The 11291-nt window shown below is 45.3% G+C and overlaps 1 protein-coding gene across 5 annotated transcripts in view; it reads left to right on the top strand.

The window, feature by feature from the left end:
• The first annotated feature begins 7900 nt into the window (after positions 1–7900).
• The window catches only part of LOC143291669 (hemicentin-1-like), a 60457-nt gene continuing 57066 nt past the window's right edge, over positions 7901–11291 (top strand). For all 5 annotated transcript variants that reach the window (XM_076601668.1, XM_076601669.1, XM_076601667.1 and 2 more), the window contains exons 1-2: positions 7901–7970; positions 8769–9297. In XM_076601668.1, coding sequence (XP_076457783.1) covers positions 8979–9297 — 319 coding nt within the window. In that variant the 5' untranslated portion in view covers positions 7901–7970; positions 8769–8978. The remainder of the gene's footprint in view (positions 7971–8768; positions 9298–11291) is intronic.

Genomic DNA, 11291 nt, shown 5'->3' with positions numbered 1-11291 from the left:
GTAACTGACACCTTACAAGGGGGAAATAACTCCACTGACATGACATGACATGACCCTGCTGTTGTGTTGGTTTCAGTGTGTGTGTGTGTGTGTGTGTGTGTGTGTGTAGTGCGTGCGTGTGTGAGTGTGTGTGTGTGTGTGTGTGTGTGTGTGTAGTGCGTGCGTGCATGCGTGTGTGTGTGTGTGTGTGCGCGAGTGTGTCCCTACCGCCCTCCCTCCCCTCGCCCCCCCCCCTCCCCCCCTCCTCTCACACTCTGTCACGGTATGTCCCCTCCTTTGGTACTCTTTATCTCTCTTTCTTCTCCCTCTCCCCACCAACCCCTTACTCCTCACCACAACTTATCCCCAACCGCCCCTCCCCTCGCCTCTCTCTTTTACCTCAACCCATTAACCTCTACCCTTCTACAGAAAAAGGTACGTCGCTCTCCAAAGTATCGTCTGTTAAGTTGGCTAGTTATTTGATCGAGTGCAATTTGCGAAAAATATTTTCGTCTCGTTCCTTACTTGTGAATCCGTGATCCCTGTAACTAAAAAGAAACACTACAGCCGGTCTTTTGTTTTGTTTTTTGTTGTGTTTCAAACAAAGACACCACATCACACACACACACCACATCACACACCGGCACACACACACACACACACACACATTGAGAGGCAGAGAGAGAGACTCAGAGAGAGAGAGAATGGAGAAGTTTCAGATAATGTGTTTGCACAATCTCTCTCTCGAGAGAGAACACACACACACACACACACACACACACACACACACGCACGCACGCACGCACACACACACACACACATATATATATATATAGAGAGAGAGAGAGAGACAGACAGACAGACAGAAAGACAGACAAGCAGAGAGACAGAGAGCGAAACAAAAAGACAAGTATGCACTACTGCATGATAAATAACTTATTTTTAGATTCTATTAAAGCGCGTGACCCAGGGTTCTTTACGCTTCTTACCTCAGAATCTACCCCCGGAGAAAAAATCTAGGGTTGGTGAAAGGTGGTCTTTTATAGTGGGGAAGTTCCGTGGTTTAGCCCTATCGACTTTGGAGTGAAACAGAAATGAACAGACAGTAGAGAGATAGGGAGAGGGACTGAGACTGAGACAGACTGAAACAGACAGACTTGGACACACAGAGACCGAGAAACAGAAACAGAGAAACGAAACAGAATGAAAAAGAGAGAGAAAGAGGGAGGGAGAGAGAGAAAGAGACAGACAGACTGAGACTGAGACAGACAAACTGAGAAAGGCACACACAGACCGACTAACAGAAACAAAAAGAAAAGATGATACATAATGAAAAACAGAGAAAGAAAGAGAGAGGGAGAGAGAGGGGGGGGGGCGATGGAGACAGACAGAGAGAATTAATGACAAGAAAGAGAATAACAGCGGAGACAACAACAGCAACAATAACAATACAGACACAACACAATAAATTATCGTTGCCCTATTTGTTTGGCAATGTCCACAATTCTTCCGGTGTGTTCTCTCCATTCAATTTGGTTCCGAAGACGGAAAAATCGTATTTTTTTTAAAATAACACTGTAATAATTTTTTATTATATACTCTACATTTCTTCCCCAGTTTACAAGTGGGTTTGGTTTGAGGAGGGGTGGGGGGGTCGTCTTTTTAACAGAGAAGTACGGGGGAAGGGGGGGGGGGGGGGGAGAGAAATGTGGATATCGTTCAGGATAGCTGTGTTTCAATGGGTAACGCACTTACTAAGGGATTTATGGAAATTATGGGAGGACAGAAACACAGGCACGTGACACTGACCTTACGATGAAGAGAAACACAGGTACTGTACTGTCCAGCCGGGTGTTGCCGGCGGTGGACGCCGTCGTTGTGGTGCAGGGCGAAGTCTGCCACTGTTTCAGTAGTTGAACCAGTGGGGTGGTATCCAATTCTAGCATCCTAACGCAGGGTGTTGTCAGACTGGTCAGTTCGGAGGGTGGGAAAGCTGACTGACTTGACCACTGACTGTTGTCTCTTTTGTCGATGCCTGAACACAACGTGCGAGTTGTCGGCAGCAAGTGTCGTCTGCTTCTTCTTCTTGACTATATAGCAGTCTCGGGGTAAATGACTTCTGCTCGACACCCCCCCCCCCCACGCCCCCCCCCCCCCCCCCCCCCCCCCCCCAAAAAAAAAAAATCAACAAAGAAAAAACAAAACAAACAAAAAATTCGAACGGAGCAAATAAGACAACATATAAACCGTAGTTCCGAAAGCAAAAAAATATTTTGCTTACGCAAGTCAAGTAAGCTAGTGACCCGCGAAAACAACAGTTAAAATCGAATCAATTTTCAATCAAAGGAAAAAGAAGAAAAAGAAAAAAAAGAAACAGTTGTCGGGGGTTTAAAAAAAGGGTGCACGTGCAAAACGTGAAAGAAGAGGAGGAGGAACAGATACAAGGTGTGACTGCACTACAGTGACTTGGGTCGTGTTGTTGCTTTGGCAATAAATTTCCCCTCGAGGCGGAATGAGTAGTGTTCACAACAAGGCGTGGACGTTCACTTCGTCAGTCACACAGGGGGGTGGAGGGGGGAAGAAATGTGGAGTTTGCCGTTGCTTTTTTTTTTTTTTTTTTTTTTTAAATGTGCGTATTGGAAGTACCTGTGGTTGATATGGGGAAGTTTGTGAAAAACCAAACAACTGAAGGTTGTGAAAGAAGACACATTTTTGATATGCGGCGTCCAAGAGTTCATACCTGGATGTCCCCAGCGACTGTGTTGACAGGAAAGACAGTATTTGTATTTGTATTTTATTTCTTTTTATCACAACAGATTTCTCTGTGTGAAATTCGGGCTGCTCTCCCCAGGGAGAGCGCGTCTCTACACTACAGCGCCACCCTTTTTTCTTTTTTTTCCTGCGTGCAGTTTTATTTGTTTTTCCTATCGAAGTGGATTTTTCCACAGAATTTTGCAAGGAACAACCCTTTTGTTGCCGTGGGTTCTTTTACGTGCGCTAAGTGCATGCTGCACACGGGATCTCGGTTTATCGTCTCATCCGAATGACTAAGGGTAAAGGTCAAAAGATGAAAAAGCTATGAATCAGTCAAGGAAGGAATGAAGGAAGGATCGACAGAGAAGTGAGTACAGATCAGATTCTGACTATAAAGTGTGGAATGTTGGCAAAGTGCTAACGCGTCCGCCTGGGAAGCGAGAGAACCTGAGCGCACTGGTTCGAATCCCACGGTCGCCAGTATTTTCTCCCCCTCCACTAGACCTTAAATGGTGGTCTGGACGCTAGTCATTCGGATGAAATGATAAACCGAGGTCCCGTGTGCAGTTATGCTAATTTTGTTCAGTGAAGGTTAATCTAGTGAGGTATCTTCTTGAACGCTGGCGAGAGGTATTGATCATAAGATTACGAACTGGCCATTACCATGCCGTATACATGTTTAGGATCAAAGTTAGCTCCATCTCCCACCTATTTGCTCCTGTGGTGTTGAAGACGAAAACACGAGAACACATTCTTCAGTCCTGTGCCCTCCTGAAGGAGCTAAGAGACACCGTATGACCGACCGACTCACACCAACCCAACAGCACCACCAAGCACCATGGCTTCAGACAGGACATGGAGAGGACAGCGTTATTTCATCAGACGGGCTGGACTATCACTGTGAAGAGGTGAATAAAAACTAGTCGGGTGAAGCTGAATGAACGTTTATCAAGTGAAGTTAAGTTAACGCTGGTGGGGGTGTTTCTGGTAACGTTAATCCTGTAGTGGGACTCAGGGACTCAGACTCACCCAATTGTTGTAAAACCCCACGAAAGAAAAGAATAATGTTCAGCATAAAATTGGAATGCTGGCCTAGTGGTAGCGCGTCCGCCTCGGAAGGAAGACAATATGAGCGCATGGGATCGAATCTCACTCTCGCCATTATTTTGACATGGGTAACTCGATCTTTAACGTGCTTATTTTGGGGGGGGGGGGGGGGGGGGGGCGGAGCGGGGGCCTTGGAGGGTGTGTGTGGGGGGAGCGGAGGGGGGGGGGGTCTGCATGCTTATACACATGATGGGGGTTCAGGCACTAGCAGGTCAGCCCATCTGTTGACCTGGAAGATCGGAAAAAAAAAAATGTCGGCCTTTAACCCACCAGGCGCTGTGAAATGGATTCAAACCATGTACCCTCAGACTGAGTGTCCAGTGCCTTAACCACTCAGCTGTCGTGCTCGTTACTTGGACGATGATTCTAGTAACACATATATAGCCAGAATATTTCTGTCCCGGACCAACTGCTGGGATGATTATAGTCAACAGAAGGAAGGGGGCTGGGGGGGGGGGGTCTTAGATTGGATACTTCCTCATGATACTAGAATTACGTTGTAGATGATCGGCACATTCTGACCGGGGTACTTCTTCCCAAAAGAGCAAGGGGCGATGGAGAGAAAAAGCATGAGCAAATTATGATTTAGTAATATATGTATTTGTGTTTTGTATTTTGTATTTTTCCTTTTTTTTCACAACAGTTTTCTCTGTGTGAAATTCGGGCTGCTCTCCCCAGGGAGAACGCGCCGCTACACTACAGTGCCGCCCGTTTTTTGTGTATTTTTTCCTGTGTGCAGTTTTATTTCTTTTCCTACCGAAGTGGATTTTTCTACATAGTTTTGCCAGGAACAACCCTTTTGTTGCCGTGGGTTCTTTTACGTGCGCTTAGTGTATGCTGCCAGATCGACCATATCTGCATTAGCCGAAAGTTCAGGAGATCATGGCAGGATGTACGAGTGATGAGAGGAGCTGATGTGTCATCAGACCACCATCTTCTTACGACGACAGTGAGACTTTGCCTCAAGAGATTCATCAACGCCAACAACACACGGACAAGGCACAATGTTGGACTGCTCAGAAACAAGGACACAAAAGCAGCATTCCAGATCAGCCTTTCCAACAGGTTCCAGCCACTACAAGAGCTGACAGAAGAGGGTGAGATGGACATCGAGACACAGTGGGAACACAGCAAGAAGCTCTGGCACGACTCATGTGAAGAGGTCCTTAGCAAGAAGAAAACTCAACACAAGGAATGGATCTCTGCCAACACCATCCACAAGCTGGAAACAAAGAAAGAGAAGAAAACTTTGCTGAACACGAGCAGAACAAGAGCAACTAAGGCAAAGGCACAGGAAGAGTACACAGCAGCCGACATAGATGTAAATAGGAGCATCAAGAAGAACAATAGGGAATACATCGACGACCTGGCCAGTCAAGCAGAGGCAGCAGACCGGACAGGGTAACCTGAAGGACCTGTACCTGGTGACCAAGAAGTTGACAGGCAAGTCCCAGCAGACAGACAAGCCAGTGAAGGATAAGAACGGGAACCCACTGACAACCGAGGAACAGCTGAAACGATGGGCAGAACACTTCAGGGAGCTGCTGAACCGCCCCGCCCCTGACGCACCACCAGACATTCCACCTGCAGAGACAGAACTGCCCATCAGATCAAGAAGGGATGAGAAATGGGAAGGCTGCAGGGCCGGACGAGATACCAGCAGAAGCCATCAAAGCAGACACTGAAACAGCAGTCAACATGCTATACAGCCTCTTCAGCAAGATCTGGGAGAAGGAGGCGGTACCGGCCCAGTGGAAAGAAGGAATCATCATCAAGCTGCCGAAGAAGGAGACCTCAGGGACTGCAGCAACTACCGAGGGATCATGCACCTGTCAACGCCAGGCAAGGTTCTCAACAGGGTTCTACTGGAAAGGATGAAAGAGGCCATCGACCCCAAGCTCCGAGACCAGCAGGCAGGCTTCCGGCGAAACAAATCCTGTGCCGACCAGATCGCCAACATGCGCATCATCGTGGAGCAGTCGCTGGAGTGGAACTCCCCCCTGTACATCAATTTCATAGATTATGAGAAGGCCTTCGACAGTGTGGACAGAGAGACGCTGTGGAAGCTGCTGAGGCACTACGAAGTCCCAGAGAAGATCATCTCCCTCATCCGGTGCACCTACCAGGGCATGAGCTGCAGGATTGCCCACGCAGGCCAGCTGTCCGAAAGTTTCGAGGTGAAGACCGGAGTTCGTCAAGGGTGCCTGCTGTCACCGTTCCTCTTCCTCCTGGTCATCGACTGGATCATGAAGACCACTACAACAGGCAGGAACAACGGTATACAGTGGACACTCTGGACACAGCTGGACGATCTCGACTTCGCTGACGACCTGGCGCCCCTGTCACACAACCACAGCCAGATGCAGGACAAGACCACTCGCCTGGAGACCACGTCAGCCAGGACAGGGCTCAAGATCAACAAGAAGAAGACCGAGCTGATGAAGATCGACACCACTTCCAACACTCCAGTCACAGTCGGTGGAGAGCCCATCAGGGAGGTGGAGTCTTTCGTCTACTTGGGAAGCGTGGTTGACCGACAGGGAGGCACGGACCGAGACGTCACAGCCAGAATCGGCAAGGCAAGAACAGCTTTCATCATGCTCAAGAACATCTGGGCATCTGGAGCAATCAGTATGAAAACCAAACTCCGCATCTTCAACTCCAGTGTGAAGTCAATTCTGCTCTATGGATGCGAGACATGGCGGACAACACAGACGATGCAGCAGAAGATTCAGACATTCTTCAACACCTGTCTGAGGCGCATCTACAAGATCCGATGGTAGGAAAAGATCCGAAACGAAGATCTGTGGGAGCGAGCGGGACAGGAACCAGTGGCCAAGCAGATACTGCGGAGGAAGTGGGGCTGGATCGGACACACCCTCAGGAAGCCAGTGTCCAGCATAACACGCCAAGCCCTGACCTGGAACCCGCAGGGAAAGAGAAAGAGAGGCCGGCCTCGCAACAGCTGGAGGCGAGATACCGAGGCAGAGTTGAAGCAGCAAGGGACCAACTGGACTGGTATGGCCAGAACAGCCCAGAACAGAGTGCGATGTCGAGGGGTCGTCGATGGCCTATGCTCCACCAGGAGTGATGGGCAAAATGAATGAAAATGAAGTGTATGCTGCACACGGGACCTCGGTTTATCGTCTCTTCCGAATGACTAGCGTCCAGACCACCACTCAAGGTATAGTGGAGGGAGAGAAAATATCGGCGGCTGAGCCGTGATTCGAACCAGCGCGCTCAGATTCTCTCGCTTCCTAGGCGGACACGTTACCTCTAGGCCGTCACTCCACTAGGCATTTCTAGAGGAAATGGTTCCAATACACCGATATTTTTTAAACTTGAATCTCATTAAATGATCATAAGAAAGGACATCAACCTTGCAGGAAGGTTCAGGATAAGCAGTTATTTCACTGGACATTAAGATGGTTTTCTGTTTTCAGAGTAATGATGAAGGAACCCTGATTGAAAATCCAGCATATTATGTGCAGTAAAAAACCCGGGGGTTATGTATATATCTATTGATTTTAATTATTAGTGTAAATACTTTTCAGCAGGTCCACCGTCTTTGAGGAGCACCCATTGTTCGTGTGGCTGTGTCTTTTTATTTACTTATTTATTTATTCATTATTTCATTCTTTTTTTTTTAACGTACATTTACATGTATGGAAGCAGTGGTATGTCCGCATAATTTGAAGCCTGTTGGTGTGTCTGCAGGCACGCATGTTTTGATTTACATGTGCATATATTAGAAACTTTGCGTGTGTGTCCTCCAGTAAGGTATAAATACTTTGGCCGTAAGTTCATGCTTTAAAAAGAATGTATTTTTTGTATTTGTTGTTTGTCATTTAAAAAAAAACAAAACAAAACAAAAAACCAACAACCCTTAAACTTTTTTTAAAAAATTTGAAAGTTAGGCATTTTTGCCTGGAGGAGAGAGGCGCCGGAGGACACTTTTGGAAGGGGAACATTTCGTGGCGTGTCCACGTGTCATTTGGGTTGAACTTAAAACTCGACACTTCGTGGGGCAATTGTTTTTTGGTGGTGGTTTTTTTTCTGTGGGGGACGGACGGCCGACCGTGCGTTCTTCGGTCCTGTCTAGTCCTCTTCACTGAAGGCGCTGGGCAGGGGTAAGCATTTGTGTTATGTATGTTCTACACATGTTGAACTTTTGTGTGGTTGTTGTTTGCCTCAATGTTGCGAGGAGGGTTTGGGAGGGGAGGCTGGTGAGGGGAGTGTTAACTGTCGCAGTGTGGTTTGTTGCTGTTGTTGTTATTGTTCTTCTTCTTCTTCCTTTTAGATTTAAAATCTGTGTGTGTGTGTGTGTGTGTGCGATTTATAACGTGTATGTTGTGTGTAAAAAAAAGAAAACTCTCTCTCTCTCTCTCTCTCTCTGTCCTGTCTTTGTCTTACTGCTAGTCTGTCTCTGATTTATAACGTGTATGCAGTATTTTTTTTTAAGAAAAAAAAAGAGAAAATTCTCCCTCTCTCTCTCTCTGTTGTTGTCGTTTATATCGTTGTTCTTGTTGCTATTCTTACAACCATGGGAAAAATTGTGGCCATTGCCACTATCATCATCCAAGTCTTTCTTGTGCTCAGTTTTATTCCTCCACCATAAAATCTATTTTTTAATAATTTATTTTAATTAACAGGTCACTTAACTTTGTGGCGATAGTGATAATTTTGTAACCACGTTTTGCTTTATAATGTGACGACTGACCTTCAGTGTGTGTGTGTGTGTGTGCGCGCGCGTCCGTGCGTGTGTGTGTGTGTGTGTAGGCTACGTGCGTGCCTATGTGCATCAGTGTGTTAGTGCGCGCGTTTACGTGTGTGCTGTGACAGACGCAAAGAGACACAGACACAAACAGATAAAGATGACAGTGTCTTTCTTCACCCTGTCATATGAAATCACTTACTTTTTTTTCCAGATATATGGACCTCAATTTCAGTACTCCTCTTTCCAGTCAACAGACGTGCAAAGTATTTCGAATTCTGCACAGAGACAAATAGATACTCCTTCATTTAATCCGCTCCCCACTTCCTTTTACACGCACGCGCGCGCGCGCACACACACACACACACACACACACACACAGATCAGCAACAGCAAAACACTGACACAACACAACCACAACAAAATGGCAGCGAGAGCATTGCTCTTGGTCCTCATCATGGCAGCGCTGTCCGAATCTTCGGACCCAAATACTCCCAAACAAGCGTCGTCAAACCGAAACCCACCGAGAAACGATGTGCACAGCCCCAAAGGAATTCAGGAAGATGCATATGAGTACGGAAGGGGGATGCGGGAGAGGTTATGGAGCGAGAGAGACGCAGGAGACAAGACCCACAATGCTGGCAGCAAAGTCGCCATGCTGAATGACGCATTTAACGACCTCGAAACCAGATTTGACGTCATGGAGTTACGACGTCATTTGGACACCTGCGACGATTGCTTGGGTGAGTGATTGGTAGCTTAATCGGCTTACAAGTAGTGTGTGTGTGTGTGTGTGTTTTCATATAACGTAAGTCGATGTGCGTTTCGGTGGTCGGCAGTTTGTGTATGTGTGTGTGTGTTCCCTGTAAACTCTGACAAATTCATTTGTCCGGAAATACCAAGTCTGTTAATACCAGTTCTGACTCAATAACAGGAAAACAAGAGAGGCAAGGCCTTCAAGACTCACTTGTGATACACTTTAAAAAAAAATATAATCGTTAAAATGTTATGTATTTGTTATTTATTATAAAGCTTCGGGTTAAAAAAAGAAAAGAAAGAAAAAAAGCCCTGAAGCCAGATTCGAACCCCGCGTGTTCGGGTGAGAAGAAACTGTCTTACTCAATACACTATCCTGGCTCCTTAACTGACGTTCAAAAATTTAACATTTAAACATGCTTTTTTAAAGGGTGCGATAGCCGAGTGGTTTAAGCGTTGGACTTTCAATCTGAGGGTCCCGGGTTCGAATCACGGTAACGGCGCCTGGTGCGTAAAGGGTGGAGATTTTTCCGATCTCCCAGGTCAACATATGTGCAGACCTGCTAGTGCCTGAACCCCCTTCGTGTGTATACGCATGCAGAAGATCAAATACGCACGTTAAAGATCCTGTAACCCATGTCAGTGTTCGGTGGGTTTTGGAGACACGAAAATACCCAGCATACATGAACCACGACAGAATCATCGGCAAGTTGATGTTGGTCGTGTAACGGAAAGAAGAAGAAACTGATTGTGGTATTTGCAGTGAGAACGCTGTTTAAATCATATTATTCTGGTGTATCTTGGGCATTCAGAAAATCTTTAAGGGCAATTAAGAATTTTTTCAAAGTCCGCTGTAAAGAAGACGTGGCTATCGCCGCAATCACACTGCAACATTTAGCCGTTTTCTCTGGATCTAGATACATGTACCTGTTTAGTTACAGCCCCCTGGAATGTACGACATGGTCGATTCAATTTCTCTTTTATGTTCATTCTAGTTTTATAGTTTTAAAGTTGATATGAAAATTGAGTATTTTGTTAAACTAATAACATGTAGAGCCAAGTACAAGTACTTGTAAACGTCGTATGAAGTGAAAAGGACTTCATTTTGAGAAAAGTCAAGACTGGAAAATTTTTACGTTTCATCTCTCATGGTTTATTATTTTTAACTGTGAATTCCTACTGATTTTGTTGATATTTTTATGGCAGTTTGGAACATAATCCAGGAAGTGATGAGGCGTTCACAAATGTTTCTTTGAATAAATACTTAACGGTCTCCTTCTCCAACTTTCCCATCACATGTTATCATGTATTGTCGATTGAATATAGGATTGAACGGGCAGGTCAACTACTTGAAACAAAATGGCGTCCTTCGCGTTCGCGAGGAATATGAGTACGCGCTTTGAATATGTATAGATATGTGTACGCAATTGATTTTTGCCCATGACCAGGGCTCAGCCAATAGATCTATAAAGTCCCCTCGTAGTATTAATTTTAATATTTTCCGAAAAAGACCACTTGGGCGAATTAACATAGTGAAAGCCCTGTACACTGAGAGTAAAACACACAAGCTTTTTATGTATTGAGCATAATTTCAAAATGTAATGTTTAAGATGAGTAAGATCAGTTTAAAGCAAATTAACCCTCCTAGCATTAATTACAGATTAATTCCCTTTTTTACTAGCTGCACCAAAGACATGCACCAGAAATATAACTTCCATGCTTAGCTAAAGAAGTTCCTGTTTGAACAAAAAATGAAAAAAATTTACTGCTCTTGATGCTGTGTCAGAATATCAGATCAAAGTGCCAAGTTTAGAGAATTTAAAAAAAATTAAATAAATATAACACTAAATTCATTTTGCATATAATTTGGCTTCCTTTTTATATATATATATTTTTGGTGCCCATCCCAGAGGTGCAATATTGTTTTAAACAAGATGACTGGAAAGAACTGAATTTTTCCTATTTTTATGCCTAATTTGGT

This window comes from Babylonia areolata, chromosome 17 (genome assembly GCF_041734735.1).
Source record: "Babylonia areolata isolate BAREFJ2019XMU chromosome 17, ASM4173473v1, whole genome shotgun sequence".
NCBI classification, from domain to species: Eukaryota; Metazoa; Mollusca; class Gastropoda; order Neogastropoda; family Buccinidae; genus Babylonia; species Babylonia areolata.
Note: the sequence above shows the minus strand (reverse complement) of the source record. Positions and strands in the feature narration are given on the sequence as shown.